The 20,275-nt window shown below is 41.9% G+C and overlaps 1 protein-coding gene across 2 annotated transcripts in view; it reads left to right on the top strand.

The window, feature by feature from the left end:
• The window catches only part of MGAT5 (alpha-1,6-mannosylglycoprotein 6-beta-N-acetylglucosaminyltransferase), a 599,358-nt gene that overhangs the window by 230,342 nt on the left and 348,741 nt on the right, over nucleotides 1-20,275 (top strand). For both annotated transcript variants that reach the window (XM_069224676.1, XM_069224675.1), the window contains exon 4: nucleotides 9,414-9,490. In XM_069224676.1, the coding sequence (XP_069080777.1) occupies nucleotides 9,414-9,490 (77 nt within the window). The remainder of the gene's footprint in view (nucleotides 1-9,413; nucleotides 9,491-20,275) is intronic.

Genomic DNA, 20,275 nt, shown 5'->3' with positions numbered 1-20,275 from the left:
ACAACTGGTGGAAATACACTCTAGATAGGAGACATGTTGTGGACCAAAAGAGACCCACCTTAAGCGTAGCGATGAGCACAGGCTATGCCATAAAGCATACCCTATGATACATCAGTCTTCTGCGCCCACCAAGCATAATGGGGCCACCCTACCCTTTCACGCCTCCCTCGAGTTTCAACCACTAAGTAGAAATCAGACAAAGAAGGCACGATAATATTGGTGAAGGGGAACCTGCGAGGCAGGGTGTGCACAATAGCATCAGTCTATAACCCATACTCTGCACAAGCTACATTCTTCACTCATTTTTCTCTCTGTTGTGGGGGATTTTCAGAGGATGAAATAATACTTATTGGAGACTTTAACCTCATTCAGGACCCTGACGTAGATGGCACCCACCCCCAAAGTCCTGGCACAGGAAGTCTCATTAAAGCTCTTAAGCAAACCATACGGTCAGTAGGCTTAATAGATGCTTGATTGACAACCCACCCTATCACTTGGGACTACACTTTCTTCTCACGCTCCTATCGCTCCTATTCATGGCGGGACTACAGGTTCCTTAGTCAGTCATAGGAACATGCCATTATGGCAACAAATTTTCACCCTATTGCTCTGTCCGACCATGCCCTGGTGAAAACTAGCACTAGACTGGGCAGCACCAGCACCCAAACTTCGTCGCTGGTTCTTTCCAGGCTCTGTCACTAGCAATCTCCTCTTCCGAGATGACATGCGCAAAACTGTCTGGGAATCTTTTCATTTAAATGCTTCTCATGACACAAACCTATCTACCACTTGGGATGCCTTCTAGGTGGTAATCAGAGGGAAATGTATCTCCTTTTTAACTGAACAAAATAAACAAAAAGCCCAGGATAGACTTGCCCTCATAACAGAGCTCCAGGTGGCAGAGAAAGCCCATAAAAATGCTCCTACTCGTAACACTACAGAGAAAGGTCACAACCTTGAAGGAGAAATTAAATGCGATTTATAGAAATAGAGCATAATTTACCCTACTGTGCCTCAAACATATGACATACAATAGGGTTAAATAAGGTGGGAACTCACTTTGCACGAATTTTACCAGTCAAACATAAGCAGGACTGGGTTGGCCACATCCACATGGGGGAGTTGGCAGCCTCCAAGCAACATAAAGTGAATGCCTTCTCTGGGTTGTACGAAAATGCAGCTATATTATTTGGAAGGGATCAAGTTACCCCAAGTGTCGACAAGATCAAAATTAGGAGCTGGGTAGCCTGATCAGTAATGAAGAAGCCCAGATAGTTATCCAGGCTCTTAAAGCAACAAATCTCTGGGACCCAATGGGTTCACAGCCCAATTTTATAAAACCTCCAGCTCTGGATTAACACTTCATCTTACACTCCTGTTTAACCTTATAGCATCCACTAGAGTGGTTACTGTCCCAATGATTGAGGCACTGCTCACAGTCATCCCTAAACCAGGGAGGTCCCTCACTATTGCGCTTGCTATAGGCCCATATCTCAGCTTAATCTAGATGTAAACCTTTACACTAAAATCCTGGTCACAAGACTGGAAAGTATCATGCCAAAAATGGTCCATCCAAACCAGTCAGGCTTTATTCATAGTAGACAATGCATGACAACGTAAGGAGGGTGGTCGACCTGGTCAAAAAAACGACCAAAAAACAGATGCCATCAATTCTTCTGGTGCTGGGCGCAGAAAAAACTTTTGACCGGGTGAACTAGACATTTCTTTTCCACACACTCTGCAAATTAAGCATAGACGAATGCTTTATTGCCATGGTCCAGGGGAACTATGCAAACCCATGTTCATGGGTGGGGTTAATGGAGTAGGCTCAGGCTTCTTCAAACTAAGACGTAGCATGCATCAAGGGTGTCTACTTCCACCACTTTTATTTACACTCAGTATAGAACCCCTTATGGCCAAAATAACGGCCACGCCTGTGATCCATGGCATACCTTTCAGCTCTATATACGACAGAATATCTGTTAGCCTTGGCATTCTTGGCTTGGTCTCCCCTAACTTTTTGTCTCTGCTTCCCAGGTTGTTGATGTATGCTGGACTCTGTTTTTGATACTCTGGGCGCTTTACTACTGCTATCCATTGCTAAAGTGTAAGTGCTCATATGTAAAATGTATGTGTAAATTGGCTTATCCATGATTGGCATATTTGATTTACCAGTAAGCCCCTAGTAAAGTGCACTAGATATGCCCACGGCCTGTAAATCAAATGCTACTAGTGGAGCTGCAACACTGGTTGTGCCATCCACATTAGTAGCCCTGTACACTTGGCACAGACCTGCCACTGCAGTGTTTGTGTGTGCAATTTTAAACTGCCAATTCGACTTGGCAAGTGTACCCAGTTGCCAGGCCTAAACCTTCCCTTTTCATACATGTAAGGCACCCCTAAGGTAGGCCCTAGGTAGCCCATGGGGAGGGTGCAGTGTATGTTGAAGGTGGGGCATGTACTGATGTGTGTTACATGTCCTAACAGTGAAATACTGCTAAATTCAGTCTTCACTGTTGCAAGGCCTATCTCTCTCATAGGTTATCATGGGGGCTGCCTTTAAATAACCTTAAAGTGGAGATTCCCTTTGAGAGCAGATAGAAATATGGAGTTTGGGGTCTCTGAACTCACAATTTAAAAATACATCTTTTAGTGAAGTTGGTTTTTGGATTGTTAGTTTGAAAATGCCACTTTTAGAAAGTAGACATACTTTTGCTGAAAGCATTCTGTGACTCTGCCTGTTTGTGGATTGCCTGTCTGGGTCAGTTTGACAGTTGGGCTGTTTGTGAATCCTCTCTAGACAGTGAGACAAAGGTAGCTGGGGTATAGCCTGCATATCCTGATGAGCCATCTGTGTTAGAGTGGAGGGAGGAGTGGTCACTTACACCTGAATGGGCTGTGCCTTCCCTCGTTCAATTACGTCTCCAACCCCTTGGTGTGTGTCTGGGGCCTAGCCTGGGCAAGGCAGGATCTTGTGAACAACCGAGACTTCCTTTGAAGTAGGCCTACTTCAAAGGCATAAAGGGGTATAAGCATTGGACCCAAAACCCCTGAAAATTAGATCACTTCTGGAATCAAGAAGACCCTTTGCCAAGGAGAAGAGCTGAAGAGCTGAAGAGCTGGGGAGGAGTGCTGCCCCTGCTCGTGACTGTGCTTTGTTTGGCTATCCTGTAGTTGCTGCTTCTGCCTGTGAAAGGGGACAAGGATCGGACATTCTGGTATATTCCTGCTTGTGAAGAATCTCCAAGGGCTTGAACTGAGCTTGCCTCCTGTTTTGAAGTCTCAGAGCCATCAAAGACTTCCTCTGCCAGCACCTGGACTCTCTGCTGAGACTCCTGCCCTGCCAAGTGGTGTCCTATCCAGTCCCTGGGCACTTCAAAGGTGAAGTTGGCAGACCAGAGCTGAAAATCCACGGGCAGAATGCCGTGCAGGGAAATTTTTCGATACACCATCTGCAATGTGGCTGATAAACATTGCGCTAAAAATCGACACTCCACCTACATCACGGCTGGGAATCGACGTATCACGGCTGGAAAACGACATGCAAAACCCACTAGCGGCTTCTGATAACGATGCAAACCCCCACACAGCGCTGTTTTCTAACACCGTGTGACAGGATTTTCCTCGCATCGCCCCTGGGTGTTAAAGTCAACCCAATTCTGCGCAGATCTGAGGTGCCCCATCTGGAAATCGACGCATCGCTCTCTTGCAAGGGAGAAGAAATGACGCATTGCTGACACGACTGAAGAAGAAACAACAAATTACCTCCCTTGTGAGGAAGGAATCAACGCATATTGGTTTCACTGTGTGTGTTGGTACACATACTTTACAAATTTCTTCTGAGTAAAGCCTGCCTGCTTGTGCCAAGCTACCAAGGGGGTGAGTGGGGGTTAACCAGGTGTGTTTCTCCTTCACCCTGACTAGAGTGAGGGTCCTTGCTTGGACAGGTGGTAACCTGACCTCCAACCAAAGACCCCATTTGTAACAATCTCCCTTTTTGTGAATGATTATTCTCCCTTACCTCCCTCTCCACGTCTCTGACTGCCTTGCAACAGGAATTGGCCCATTATGAAACCGTGGCAGGTTACCATATAAACCTCTGCATGTTTTTCCTTTTAAATCTGACCCTGACTACGCCAGAGATGGAGACATTAGTATGCACAGTCCCCTTTTAGTGGGCAAAGAAAACAATCACCCTTTTGAGGATTAAGATCACCCCCATTATCCCTGACCTCTACTCCACCGATTTCCCAGACCTCTACTGCACCAGTTTCCCTCCACATCCCCGCCAACTGAAAGCAGACCTTAAATGATGGGCGCGTCCATGTACTTATCATGGTTAGGGTGCATCAGCGCAGTTAAAATGATGATCTTGACACAGGTTTTATACCTTTTCCAGGGCCTCCAGATCAAGCTACACCAGGACTTTTTCTCGGAACTATGTTCCCTGGTGATACGTTTCAAATGACAGAAACATAAAGCCTCTTTTCCTTATAACTGTTTGTGGCTGACGAAGGAGGCTGGGGGACTGACATTTCCCAACTTCCTCATATTATAAAGCAGTGCAACGGAGAGTAGTATTCAAATGGTCACTGAGGGAATCGGAAAAGCACTGGCTCCACATGGACAGAGCAGTTGTTGGCTACTATGTGTGGGATATCTTATAGAAACTGAAAATTAATCGACCCCCTAAGGCATACTTCAGCACACTCACCCGAACGTGTAGGCCTTTGTGACTCTGGTGATAGGATGGACTACTTCCCCCTCACCCTACTCCCCCATCCACTTTAATCTTGCCTTCCCTCCTGGTCTCACGTGTGGCCTCTTTGATCTGTAGAGAGAACAGGGCTGCCTAACAGTTTCTGACCTGTTCCACTGGTGAGACAGCCTCACTTTTGAGCATTGTCAATGAGACTTTGGCTTACCCACCTTGGAAAGATATCACTGTACTCAACTGAAACATTAGGTTCTGCATCCTGACATGTGCTTAGCAGCTACCAGAGATCTCACCCCCCATCCAAACATTTGTACGTCAAACAGGAGGAGCTAAGGGTTCAATTATGTCTACACAACGCCATATACAATTATGGACTACAGAAAGTAAATGGTCCCAATACCAGATAAACAATGGCAAAAGCTATGGAGAGGCATTACTTAGTTTAATCACTCCCTGGGATGAGGGAGGCTCATTATAAAATTCTGTTTGATTGGTATCTTTACCCCACCAAACTCAAAGCAATTTATCCTAACAGTTCTGACCTCCTGTTGAAAGGGGTGTGGGTTACTCGGTAAATTCCAACGCATTTGGTGGGACTGTCTGATCACTTGACACTTCTGGCCAGAAATCCTGGTGCAGATGCAAACACAGTTGGAGTTGTTCAGCACAGTGTTACATCTGTAGAGTAAAATCAGAAGTTTTCTTGAAAACACTCATGCAAAATTGATTAAAAATGAATGTGTATATTTGTGATACCTTCAGATATCAAATTTAGGAAAATAACAAGCATTTTCTGGATCATTTTTTGGAGCCATTCTGGGTGCATTTATTGTATTTGAACACAGTTGTTTAAGAAATATATGATCCTTTGTAGAGAAACACTAAGATCCCACTGTGAATTATGAAAATTGAAGTGTAATGTGGGAATGGAAAATTAATGGGGAGCAGTACGATCATGTTTTGATGCTCAAATGGAGCTCGTGGCTTGCGAAACTTAATTTCATCCTGAATCGTTTCTAATTTGAAAATAATTTACTGTAACCAGCCTATCACTTGAAAAATCCTTTTCCATTTCTCCATTTCTCAGATGTTTATTTTGAACATACAGTAGTTTTGTTTTTTCTGAACATCGGCTGTGTTGATTTCCCTTATGTCAGTGTTATGAGTGCAAATGGTGTTGTAGAATATGTAAAAAAATAAGTGCACTACCGTAAATATGAAATGTGAAAACATTGTGCAACATCAAGCACATTTAAAAACTGCACCACTGTTCACAATAAAAAAACAGGATTCCTTAAATATAGTAAGGTTCTGTCATTCATAGTGTTCATAGAAATTAAAAGGCTGGTGTATAAACCTAGCTACAATTGTGTTTATTGCATGTTTTGAATGGAAACACCTTCCTGCTGATTACAAACCTTAAGAATATTTATTCCAGGATGGTGCCACACCACTCCATTTGCCCTTTTGGACTTCATGCCATTGGGGCATATTAGGAGCAACCGGAGTTGCTCCTTCTAAGGTAAATCATCTTCCAGATAACTTCCCACAGAAAAACACAGAGCACCACAGGAAGGAGATTCTTCATCTTCCTTGAACAAGCAGTTGTGTTACCATTGCCATACTCTTCCCCGATATTGGTCAACCATCCGGTGCCTAAAAAAGGTGATATTAGGGTTTCCTGGTCCTTTGGCCAACTCTGCGTGGTTCACGGCTTTGTGGCTTGTAATGCTGGATCACTTCAGGATTGTTCTGCAAACTCTGGGGTGTTCCGCAGTGGGCACCTATGGCCAAGTAAAAATCAATTACGGTGTCTCCCCGATTTTCACAAGCCTTCTTTGGTGCTATTGTTGAAGCCGTTGATTCTCACAGAGCCATCACCAGCCAAGGAGTCGACTGGAGAACACATCTTGATTGTAGAAAAGGAGACGGTCAAGGCTAACTTTATTCAGGAGTCATATTGTAAGCATCTCCCTGGAGCCCATAGATTTTAAAGTTCCCAGGCCCACAGAAGTGACTTTGAAGGTCAGGTGTGTGACCTCGGGTTTGAGCTACGGGGTCACAACAAGTATTAAGAGGTCTTTTCTGGCCTTCCAGATGACCACTCCCAACTAGACCTGAACTGGTCCCCTCTACTGGCCTCTCTGGGAGTGAGTACCAAGTACGACCCCCAAGGTCCTGGACCCTTGGTTGTGGTCAGAGTGTACTCCTCCCTGCATAACTAAAAGCTTCACACTACTCAACATTGAGCATCAAGGATTGGCAAGGATTGTGATTATCATTTGAAATGGATTATCCCTTCATCCAAATAATATCCCCATTTAGTACGACTTGGAACGTTGATGCAGGGAAGAAGGTAAACCACTTGCCTGTTCAATTAATTTTTTCTTCTTTGCAAGTGGGTGAGGCATGTATGGACTAGGACCTACCAGACCAGCCTTTTTAGCACTGCTAGATCGCCCTTCTTGTTAGTCTAATCCCAGGGCAAGGATAATTTTCGAGGCTTCCTACATACATATCCTTGTACTGTCATAGAAGTTGTTCCATTGCATTGAATGGATAGTGATTAATGCATTTGGTGTGATGGATGCAATTGAATTTTACCATCTTGCTGTGGTAGCTGAACCATTGCTTAAAAGGTGAAATATTGTTTAGTCTGTAGCAGAAATCATGCTGTAAGAGGCACCCGTGTCATGAATAAACACCCGTGCACAGTGCAGATATGGCTGAGCTTGCTGTTACCAATTCTCTGTCCATCCACTTACTTCGTCATGTTCTTCCCCGCAACCACAAGCATCATGCCACTTGCTGCTGGCTGGCTAAACGCCATCCATAGCTTCCTTTCTCACTCTTATTAATGTGCAGTTCAGTTTCCACCAAGCAGCGGCAGCAAAAGATGCAGCTGTCAAGAGAAAGTCAGGAGAGTGTGCATGCTCTAAGTGTCAAGGCTTGATGTGGGTCGAGGTGATGTCTTCTCTGGCCCCTGCAGCCTTCACTGCATAGTGCCTCTAAAGTAATTCCTCTGATCCGCCTTATTGTGGCCTGTCCTCCGCATCCCTTCTCCCCAGACCTTGAATCATATTATTGTTGGCATGTGTGGGAGACCACTTCATCTAACTGTTTAAAAAAACACAGTAGAGTCAGTCTTTGATTTGCTAATCCCTAATTATGATTACCCATAAAATGCAAAACCTGGCTGGTTGCACACCCAGGGTACAAGTTATGGTATAGAAAACTAATAAATGGTCGAATGGGTTTTAAACAGTTTGAATAGAGTACATTTGCAAAAAACAGCTTGTGGATATTATCAGCAACTCTTCACAGAGATTAACTGAGGCCAGGAGGTGTATCTTGGGTGTGCTACCCGCCAGGTTCTGTGTTCTCTGGACTGTCACTTCCTAATTTTAAACATACTTATATCAGTTTTATTACCATACTGCGTTTTATGTATATGTTTACTTTCTGCCGTACTCAGCTGGCTTTTCTACAATATATGCAAGTTACATACTGCATATGTTTAAACATACAGGTCTGTGATCACCCTAATGTTCCTGGGAAGAAACATCTTTGGTACTATGTGGAATGTTTAACAAATAGGTTACCCAGGATATGCTTTTTGATTTTAGTTAGGCATAGGCAGTGGTATCAGACACCACCAGTAGCTTGCCCTTTGGGTAGGTAGCCTTGGCATTACCCTTACTACCGGTGGCCATGAAGGGAACTGCAAGAAAAGAAAGTAAATAAATACAACTAAACAGAGTGAGGTTTATTGTTCTTCAATTTCTACTTCTTATTTTTTGTCCCATCCCCTTACCAGCAAGACTGAGCCGCTTGAGGGGAGAAGGGCCGGGCGAGTGTAGTTGAGGTGGTTGCATGTGCCCACGCTTGCAGAAGGTACCTTTTGGCTTTTTAGTGAATTGACATGCGTGGTATATTTTTGAGTACTTGAGTAGATAGTAGGCAGACACTCTCTCCGTCTCTATACCATTGCCTATTCGATTAATAATATGCTGTGAACTCCGAAATACTGACTTTAAGTTTTATTTGAATTTCCTCTCAAGACATACTTTCAAACCATTTGCTTGACTACAGAACATTCTGTTGCCCTGGGCAAAGCGAAGCTCCCCTACCTTAACCCTTAGATTCAAAACAATAGGTGTCTGGAGGCCCCTCGGCCGAGGGAAGGAAACTGAGAACTTTCCACACATTAACATTTCATTGTTGCATCGCATGTAAGCTGATTACAAGGCTGGCCGTCTTAAATGTGGTTTTGGATAAGTTCACGTGACTGTTTCCTAGGACATTGTAGTATAATACTGACATATTAAGGTCGCTTAGTGCCGTTAATACTTTTTTTAAAAAACTTGATTTTATTGCCATTTGTAATATTAGCAGTAAAAACGGCAGCATTGGGGTGAGGAGGGTGTTATTGCAGAAGGTGGGGGAGGAAATGGGACTTTAAAGTATGTACATTAAGCCGCTCATAATTTCCTAGAAGAGCACTTCTCGTCGTGGCACAGGCCCGGGTTGTAGGTGCGAGAGAGATAGAGGGTACAACATAGAGAGTATATGGACATAATGTAAGTGGGGTATTAGGGACGCATGGTGCCGCCGATGCTTAAAGCATCCGACATTTTAATTTCTGTGCGTGTTTGGAAGGCACCCATTCTTTATTAATCCATTTTTTCTCTTTCAGATCTCATTAACGGAGCCCAAGAACAGTGCGAATTGCCTCCTATGGATGGCTTCCCTCACTGCGAGAGCAAAGTTAAGGTGAGCATTTTGTTTAGAAAATTAAATGCAGTAGTACAATTAAAACTGTTTCTGGAGCTAAAAGTAATTAGTTGCTAAAAACGTGAAGTGTGGTAACACGAAATCAAGCCAGTTTCAATATTTTCTTTGTAGGAATCCGGTTTTATGTTATTTTTTTTTTTAACCTTTTCGTCTATATTTAACCATATTTATTTTTTGGCCATCTTACTGGTATTTATCCATGTTTATTTTTTGTTTTGAGAATACATAGGTTCATAAAATGGTATATTTACATATTTAATTATCGGATAAAAATTAGGGTTCCTGGTTTATGGTATTTAACTTTTTGACAATTCCCTTCTGTAGTTATACTTCTTTATTTTTTGCTAATTTTATGTGTACTTATCTATATTTATTTTGGGGTTTCTGAAGAAATTTGATCCGAAACTAGGATAATTCCACATTTATTTAACCAAGAAATGTATGCTCTTAATTGAATAAATGCCTGACCTGTTTCAATGAAATGAAAACCCACCGATGATAAATCAATACACGTATATGTACATAAACACATTTTAGTGTCAACGTGGTGCAAACATGCTTCCTTACCTGTAAAAATGTACAGCTATAGACCTGGCAGTCATTTAGAATCACTCAAAAAACAACCTAGTGCCTGTTTTTATTCACCTTTAAAAATAAATATAGACAGGGAAATAAATGGTTGTCTGTATTTATCTGTTAAAATGAGTAAAAACGGAAATCAGGGAGCCCTATATGTTAGCCCTGTCTTGCTACTTTAAAACAGGCTTCTCCAACGGGTAGCTCGTGAGCCATTGGTAGCTTTCCAACTATTTAAAAGTAGCTCTCCTGTGTCCAGCCCAGCCTACTAAATCAGAAGCTATTGCTTGACTGAATTATTTTATGTATACCAAGAATGAAAAACATGTAGTTGAAACAAAAATGTGTATTGTCAGAAATGATAAACTGATGGTTGAATTTCCAAAATATATTTAAAAATGATATTTTATAGAGAAATTGTGTGGCTTTGGGGAGGTTTATTACTCATAATATTACTTTGGTGCCAGGTACATGTAAGCTTTCGCTGTTATGTATTACCCACGTAAAGGCGATCTAAACTGAAGCCTGTTTTGCATTATTGCTGCCAATTCTCCCTGGTGGGAGAGGTGATCACTGGGGGTAATTTTACTTAAGGTAGCCGCTAGCGTAATCTTGTCTAATGTGATCACTATTACAACAATAATGATAGAAGTAGCTTTATTCATAATAAGTAGCTCTAATGAAAGAGAATGTTAGAGGCTCCTGCTTTAAAATAATTGTATTTCCTCTCCAAATGAAGCCCATGACCACCTATCTATATGGGAGCAACAAATCATTTTTTATCTACATACCAATGGAGGAGAGCTGTTATAAAGGCGTTCTCTGCAGACAAGCTTTCACTTTTTAGGTCTTGTTAAAAACACACATTCACCAGCTCATGTGAGCCGTAGTATTTTCAGGCAGTGGGTTTAGAGTTTGCCCGTTGCTTACCATTGCTTCTTATTGGTCAGCTACAAAAGCCTTCCTTCCGCTTGGTGTGTTTGTCCCACCCCTGGAGCATGGATGCTTTACTTGCGTACTTCCACTGCTTATATTTTTAGGTGCTACATTTTTTTTGTTTGGTGTAAGAAAACTATCAGAGTAGTTCTTTGTCAGCTGGCTACTTTGTGTACTTCTCAACTTCCATGTCCCTTTCTCCATCGTCAGTGTTGTTTGCCTCCACTTGTCCTCTCTTCTTCCATTGTTAATCCCTCCCTGCCTCCTTCCGTAGTTGCACTTCTTCGTGTTTGCATCCTGCCCTCCTTCCATTGTTTGTTATGTTGTTACTTAACCCCACTGATCCTCCTTCTGTTGTTTAGCCCCAAGCCACAGTCCCTGTTTCTGTTGTTGCCTGTTATTTTGCCTCACCCTCCTTTCTTCCTTTGTTTCCAGTGTTGTTGCTTGACCCCACTCTCCCTCCTTCTGTTGTTATCTGTATTGTTGCTTGTCACACCCACTGTTGTCCATGTGCTGGCTCCCAGCTCATCCCTCCCTCCAATAAACATAAAAAGTGCTATTACGTGGCCAGGGCAGTTCAACATAGTTTTTTTTCCCCTCTTACCCTCCCCTTGTCTGTGTTGCCTCTCACACATCCCTTCCACAGTATTGCCCCCAAGCGCCACCAATAAAACAAAAACGGGGGTGGGTTAGAGATGAGCAGTGCTGGCCACATCTGGACCCTTTTTTTTATTTTGCTGCACAGCACCCTGGGCACTGTACAACAGGGCTAAAAAACATTCACACAGCCAGTAGCTCTACTAGGTGAGATCTGGTGGCTATGCCATTGGTGGAAGCTACAACAAAGTCATTTAATCAATAGCAAGGTACAAATTGAGAATTAACAAACAATGGAACATCCCACAAGTAGAGCTTGCAAATCAAAGAAACAGATTCCTAAATTATCTGCTTACACCCATGTCTCATCTTAAGCACCTTGAATAAACATACTCCTTCCCGGCAGCACAGAAAATGTGAATGTGTCAATCAATCAATCAATCAATCAAGGGATCTTTTAGAGCATGACTTGTCACCCCAGAGGGAATTCCAGGCGCTGGAGGGATTCTGCAAGTCTTGGCCGGAAGACCCTGGCAGTCGAAGAGCCAAGTCTTGAGCTGCATTCTGAAGTTCTTCAGAGAAGGAGAGGTGTGCATGTGGAGGGGGAGGTTGTTCCAGGATTTGGGGGCGAGGTGGCAGAAGTGGCGACCTCCAAAGCAGTTGCGATGGATGTTGGGGATGTGGGCCTGGGCGAGGGAGGCTGAGCAGACTTCACTTCTTTGGCCGGTCTGTGGAATCTATGGTGGTTGGTGATGTAGGTGGGTCCGGAGTTGTAGAGTGCTTTGCAGGCATGCACGAGGAGCTTGATGAGGAATCTTTGCTGGACGAGGAGCCAATGGAGAGCTCTAAGGTGAGGAGTGATGCTGGTTCTTCCAGGGTAGGTTGAGGGTGAGTCTTGCTGCCACGTTGTGGATGGTTTTGAGGAAGTTCAGGAGCTGCTGCAACTTGTAGTAGAAATATGTCAAATTCAGCTTATGTATATACTTCATAGCCAGAGCACAGTATAATACGTCATATTGTTTTGGCATTTGAGCACTCTGCAAAGGATGCTCATTGCCCACAAGGAGTGTATGGTAACACGTACTAGGTAAGTGCCTTCAGGCAATCAAGTCTGTACTTCATCTGCTAGTGCTTTAATTGGAGTTCGCAGCAGGGTAGAATGAATGATCCTATACTATACGATAGGCCACTCGTAAAATTGCATTTAGGTGCTGATAGGAAATTTTACTATTCTCCAGTTCAACAGCAGTTATTTCATCCTCTGCACATCTAGCCGTGATCAGCAACGGACATATTTCTGTAGGAGGCGACCAATCCACTGATTATCTAATTTTCTCAGTTATTATTACTGTTTTTACGTCCGGCCTTTCCCAGGACCTGTGCAACATCAAGGCAGCTGAATATGGTGCCGTCAGCTGTGGACCCGCCAGATAGCCTGGTGAAGCATGAAGTAGGGTCAGTTTAGAGGGAGAAGTCTACTAAAATGTCGCTTCACCTAAAGAGGCAGAAACTCTAGGACAAGGTCTGCCTTTTACCCAAGAACATGTATAGTCGGCTACACATGGATATGCACACATACACATTTAACACATAATAGAGACCTACATAGAGATAGTCACCTACAGTCAAACGCATACATATAGCCACACCTTCACATACAGCTGCATACAAACACAGGCATGCAAAAACAGACACACAAATACACAGTTACAGGCACAGAAACACAATTGGGCACAAACAGGGCAACATTGATGAAACTCCTGTACAAATACTATCTTACAGTTAAACATACAGACACATAGACATAAATATACCTTCACACAGTCATACATACAAGCCCATGCACACTCATACAACATCCAGCTTAAATTCTTGCACAGACAGGATACTGACAGACATGTAGACACAAACACCAATAAAACCCATGCACATACACACTCTCATACCGAAAGAGACACATCGACACACACCCACCCACCCACACACCCACACAGCCCCCCACTCCTCCCACCTCCCTCTCCCCCTCCCCAATATAGACACACTTTCGACGCAGAGAAATCAAGACAGACACACACACAACCCTATAAATGAAACAGATATGCAGACAAGCAAACGCATATTTAGACCAGTATGCACACAAATACAAAAGAAAAATATCAAGACCGGCGAAGCCAGTAGGTCTGCATTAGCATATATAAAGGCAAGACCTATTGACTTGTCAAGGCCTGTTTCTTCTGCATGGGAAAGGTGTCTTAAATGAAGGTTGGTCGCGTGGCAGCTCATTTCGAAATATGGGACTTAGAGCTACAAAATAATAATCATCTCTTTATTGTGGCTTTTTTTGGTTGTCATCAAGGCCTGATGGACCCATGACTGATATATAGGGCACTCTGGCATTGCCAGAATGGCTAGTCTGACAGGTCAGTGTGTGTGTCCATTTTTTGGGTGTTTATGGACCTGTTTCGTGGTCTGGTGGGCTGATTGTTTTTACTGATTCCTTTGATGCCACTTGAAACAAGCGCAAATGCTTGCATTCTCCAAAACCTTGCAAAACACCTATACAGCTCAGTGTGTCTGCGCAAGTTGAAAACTGCCTTGATTTGCAGGATGTAGACCACATTCTTTTAGCTATCTGACTCACTAATGCGGGTCACTTTGAATTTAGTGTCCACGCCTGCTTTCTGTCCCAGTCCGGCCCTGGTTATTAATTGAACTTAAACATATTTGTACTCACAGATATGAGTGGTCAGTAGGTAAATTATTACACTAAAATAGGTACTACCACGAACATGGTATGCTGCTGAGACCATGAATGGAAGCTAAATTCAAATTTTCATCTTAACTGGTCCTGAAGAAAGCATCTCAGAACTGTTTGTGTATGTCCCAGTTTAAAAGTGATCATTGAAGCATTGCAAAATTATCTGGAAATTTCAGTTTTTTGCCTCATTGATTTCTGATTTGCAATATTATACTATGGACTGGATAAGGGACCTATGTTGCAGGCTTGCTTGTTCTCTCTTCAGATTTGGTAGCATTCTCCTGACCACTTTGAGACAAAAATGACAAAGGTGCACCGTGGTATTGACTTACAACATCTTTGGACTTGGAGCCAACAGTTGCTGACAGTTTTCCCTCCTCCAAGTCCTTCTCCTAAATCTGTGAGCAGAACAAAGATAAATATGTACTTCTGGTCCGGTTTATCATTTGATCCTCATCCATTTTTAAAAATTAAGCAATCATAGATTTTCTGAGCACTACTACTTGGTGTGAGCATCTCCCTATGTTTCAATTCCAGTGGTATTCTAAGTGTACATTTGATAATACAGTACAGTTGATAAAAACGAATTCATTCATCCAATGATTATGCAGAAGATTAATATGTATAGGTAAGAGGAGGAGGTCCTGATGCTCTTCAGACTGAAGAGGAGTTGCTGGCTGGAACAAAAAACAAATTTCATTTTTTGAGATCAGACTAACACTAAATTGAAACTACTTCAGACACACCAGACTCCCATAAGACACACCCCTGAGGTGCCTAACTTCTGCAATCAAACCTGCTGAAAATTCTGCATACTAATGGTTGTCCTTCGTATTTATCACGTAACAGTCTTTCATGAATGTCTTGCTGTTCCATTAGAGGCTGGTTTGAAGAGGGCACAAGAGTGTATGAGGATCCAAAGTTTGTTGCAGTTGCACATCTGTCACTGTGCCTTGTTTAGCTACATATAATGGATAAGACTGGTAGTTGGAGCTGCCAAATTTTGTGTATTCCTTAAGAAGTGCTCATATCACAACACTTAAGTGTCACTAGCACCATTACTACCCCAGGTGATCTGTAATGCACGTCAACATTGCAAATTGTATCAGGGTACAGGTAACAACGCTGAGCTTAGTCTATTGGTGATAAAGCTGAGCTTAGTTTATTGGTAGTTTTCCAAAAGTCATTAAAGGTGAATCGTTAAAAGCATAACAGTCCAGTGCTTTAACTATACAGTTAGGTAAAATTGAGAGGTCATTCTTTTTACATTCTATTTACATTTTTATCTTAAGGACTTTTAAATTTTTCGGAAAAAATGGAGGCTGCTTCACAGATACTCTGAAGATAGTTTTGTGTGCCTAAATTGTGGCTTTGGTGATTGCCTTAAATGTCATAAAAAGATGTGCAGGATTGTTGTTGGAAGAATCTACATCATAGATTTGACTTTACCTGGAAGATTTCTATATCATACACAATGTCTTGTTAGCTGTCGGTGAAGGTTGGCAGCAGATTGTTGTGCACAGCTAAATTTGGGGTAACCAATCAGTCTGCTGTGTTTTCCTCTAACTGTTTTGGTCTGAGTTGCAGCATCTATGGCATTGCTGATCGTTGTTTAGAAATTGCACATTAGTATTTGTTGCATGTGATTGAAATAATCCAAGAATGGTGAATCTTGCATGGGATGATATGTTCGTATATTTCCAGGTATTACTAAATTTTGCATCCACATTACATCACTTAATATGCTTTTTATTCATTAAAAATAAAAAGCAAATAGCTTTATGGTTGTATCAGGTTTTTACAGCTCTAAATATTCTGTGCTAAACCTGCAGGGAAGCTGGCAGTCAAGAATATATCCAATTTTTGTATGTAGAATTATGGAGATTTTGCAACAGCCGTCTTGGTGGGATCTAATTTGTCAATTGTACGGCCAATTTATCCTGGCCTTAGTGCTACCACATCTGCAAGAGAGGGCTAAAACAGGTAGAATATACCTCTGGAGTTTTTCATTTGTTAAAAAAATATATTAGGTCACTATGCTAGAGATCAAGATACATAAATTATCAACATGTAAACGTTTAAATCAATATGTACAATATATCTGGTGTCAGTAATTGCAGTTTCTTTACCTGCAGGCTTAGCTGCTCAATTAAATTTGGTTACCTGCTAATAGCCACCAGAACATTCGAAAGCAAGAGAAGGCCACTGGTCACCATTCCATTTAGGGGATGTTGGTAACATTAGAGAGCCAAGTCTCAGTTGTGCAGTTAGAGCCTCACAGCAAGATAAATATATTGGCACATTCTTAATGACAAACATTAATGTAACCATTTTAAAGAATACATTGAAGTGGCTTCTGAATATGACCTTGGAGATATAATGTGCCTTCCTAGAATATAAAGAGTTTTCATTCTCAAAATGTGTTTCAGGTAAGGATTGTTTGACTGCTTAGACACCTGCAATTCTACTATTTTAGAGAATATTGATGGCAGAAGTAGAGAATAATACCTAAGTGTTAGTCCAAAGCCGTGTGGGAACCAAGTGAGCAGATGGACTTGGCAGTACTTAAACCAAATTATAATTTGTGTTGTAATAAGAAAGTATAGAGGTGTGTTGAGAACATATGAACCATATTCCCAGCAGGAAAGGGAGTAATTGCACTACATGAGAGGTACGTGAGCTGTTGTGATGAAAAATTTTGGCAGTGAGGAAGTTGAAACAGAGGTGCTGATGGTTTTATGTTGACCACTTTGATGATGGGAAATTTGAGGCAAGCTTGGATTTTGGGTTGAGGGAAACAGTTTGTGGTAGAGTAAATGAAAGAAAGGTTTCTGATGAGAAGAGGATAGTAAGAAATGGGAGTTGAAAGGAGAGAGAAAAATTGTTCTGTTGAAAAAGTGAGAGAAAGGTTGGCGTGAGACGGAATTTTGAAGAAAGATGAAAACTTAGTAATGATGGCTAATTATTATGGTCAGCTGCTTAATCAACCTTGTTTGCAGAAGTAAAGGTGGGGAGGCAGAAGTAATGTAGGTGATTCGAAACAGAGACACATAAAGTGATATGAGGCAGAAGAGGAGGAAAGCAAGACAGAGGAAAAAAGTAGGGTGACTGAGGTGTAACGTGGGAACAGTGGGGTGTCCTGGTGTTAGGGAGGCGGAAGAGAACTACAGTAGAGGGAGAAGAGGCCTTCATATTAGCAAAACTAGGACCTGTGGTGCAGGAATACTAAGTTATATGAGAATATAACAAGGGAGTGTTGCCTTTGAACCAAGGAACAATTTCAGCATAGGAGCCATGGACTTGGAAAGCAATGGAATGGTAGAAGAAAGGAGATGGTGTTGAGAAGTGTGTCGTGATAGAGGGTACGAGAGAAGTAATGGTGGTTGAAAGAAAGTGCCAAGCAGTGGTGTTGCAGTAGCAAACTGGAACTCTGGGTGAAGTGAAAGAGAGCGAACAGGAGGTAGGGACCTAAGGATGGGAAATTGATGGTTTATTCCCATGAAGAGAATGCTGATGCTGGATTTTGTGGATGGGTAGTTCGAACATGAGCATGAGGCTAGAAGTATGTATTTGACTTGAAGGATCAATGGTGTCATAGCAGGGGAATAGTTATTGATGTTGGTGTGGCACCACAAAACAGGGTGTGGGGAAGACAAACGGAGTTGTGCTGAGGAGAATTAGGATGAGAAGGTACGTTAAGTGGCTGCAAACAGAAGGTTCTGAAATAAAATTGGTGTTTGTGAATGGTAGGCAGGAGAATATTGCAATTGTGTTGTGAAATAGCTGTAGGAGATCAGAAAACTCAGCAAAAGTTGTGGAAGAAGAAAGTGAAGTGAAAACCTTGAATGAGAGAAAGCAGAAGAGAAAATGAATCCGAAAAACAATACCAGTGGGGAGGGTTCATTCAGAACCTGGTAGATCAGTATATTTTTTATATTTAGTTATTTTTGTAAAGTGTAAGAAGGCTTGTTCAGGAGTCCTTCCTCAAGTGGTGAGAATGAAAGATGCAAACATTCATAGTCTGTGACGCCAGACCATTACCTACATTTATCCGATCCCACCCCACTCCACCGAAAGCTGTATTATGGATTCATAATTGTAAATTAGAAGCTTTTGGGAATCTGTATACAATTCAGCCCCTCTATATAAATGTACTTGGAAATATCTATCAAATATCTATGTTTAGCTACATTTACAAATCTTAGCTTCAAATAATAACTCAGCAAGTGTATTGTGTAAGTGAAATGAGAATTATATTAGTAATAAGTAACATAACCTATGGGATGAGCACATGACTTGTTTTCACAAAGTTTTGTAGATTCAGCTTTTGTTCTCTTTTTGTCTTGGCCTACAGCCATCTTTAGCTGTCCTACAAATATCATGGTTTCGAAATAATTCATATTATACCTCCATAGACACTGGACCTTCCAGTCAGCACTCTTTATCCGTTTTAAGGTCCAGCATAGCAGTGCAAGTGCTGCTTTTCTGATGTGTTGGCATGTATCTGGGGTTTTAACCACGCTCACTGCACGCCCATGACTATCACTCGTTCTTGGGCTTGCCTTTCAAAAATCCTTTGGTATAATTGGTAAATTCTTTGTTTTTCCCTCCTTGGGGCGTTTTTTTTACCGCCTTGGCCATCGACCCTGATACATGGATTTCTGTCAATAACTTTTACTGTGAGCGAACTTCTTTTTCCTTTTGTGTCTCTCCTTCACGCTCACGCTCATGGCGGCTTTTGCGCTATGAATCGGCTTGCTTATGTCAACTGTTTTACATTTTATTTTCAGTTTGTGTGGCAAGAAAAGTCCAGTTAGGGATTTACAACGCTAATAGCTCTAACTCGAGCAAACGCAGGACCCATTGCATTGCAATTGCTTGTTTTGTTCAGGTGTCATTCACTTTTTGCTTATGCTCACAGCGGCATACAGCATGTGGTAGTGGGTCAGCCAATGTCACCCACTGGCTATCTTGTACCATAAGTGTCTGCATTCTGTCTGATCATTTGTGCACAGCTGCTTGCAAAGGAGTGTACTTCAGTTGCCGGTCTGTTGTCCCGAGGCTAATGGGCCACTGATATATATATCTATATATATATATATATATATATATATATATATATATATATATATTAATATCTTTGCCATTTCTTCCGCATATTGTAACTAACATAAATAAAACCATTGCATGCTAGCAAGGTCTGATATCTTGGATTTGCCAGTGCTTGGCTTGTAATGGTGGCACATACAATATGGCCACTCTGTGCACACCTTTACTGTGTCGTAGCTCCTTTCTGCAACTCTTTTCCTGCTTATTTAAACCTACTCTTTTAAAACACTCTCTCATGTCACCCACAGCTCACCTTTCCACTTATTTTTGAGTAGGTATAACTTTCTAGCTGTTTGCTGATCACAGCCTCCCTCATGAGGCCTGTTTGGGTTCTAAATTAAAGTGCCCAGGTGATAATAATGTGATACTGGAGTGCCACATAAATCTGTAAAATTAATATACAAAATAAAGCTAATATATATAATTATTATGTAATAAATAAAATGAGCGCGGAAGGACGAATCCTGTGAATGTGCACTGGCCATGAATCGAATCACCTTTTGGTAAACATTTCTTCAATTTGTTGTTCGACTTCATTTTTATGCGGATGATGGCACATTTAGCAATGAGTACTCTAGTATTTAATTTGACGTTTCTTGAATGAGTTAACTGACAGGTATGTAGCTTTGACAAAGGTTTTTGTTGAGGTGAAGAATGGCAGATTTGAACAGCTAGTACATTTTCATTTCAGCAGCGCCAGGAATTGGACTGTAGAGAGAGCATATGTTGATTAACACGGGGGAGCGGAGTGGCCTGTATGAGTGCCAAGAATGACATTATACGCTTAT

The sequence above is a fragment of the Pleurodeles waltl genome, chromosome 3_1 (genome assembly GCF_031143425.1).
Source record: "Pleurodeles waltl isolate 20211129_DDA chromosome 3_1, aPleWal1.hap1.20221129, whole genome shotgun sequence".
In the NCBI taxonomy this organism is placed as follows: domain Eukaryota; kingdom Metazoa; phylum Chordata; class Amphibia; order Caudata; family Salamandridae; genus Pleurodeles; species Pleurodeles waltl.
Note: the sequence above shows the minus strand (reverse complement) of the source record. Positions and strands in the feature narration are given on the sequence as shown.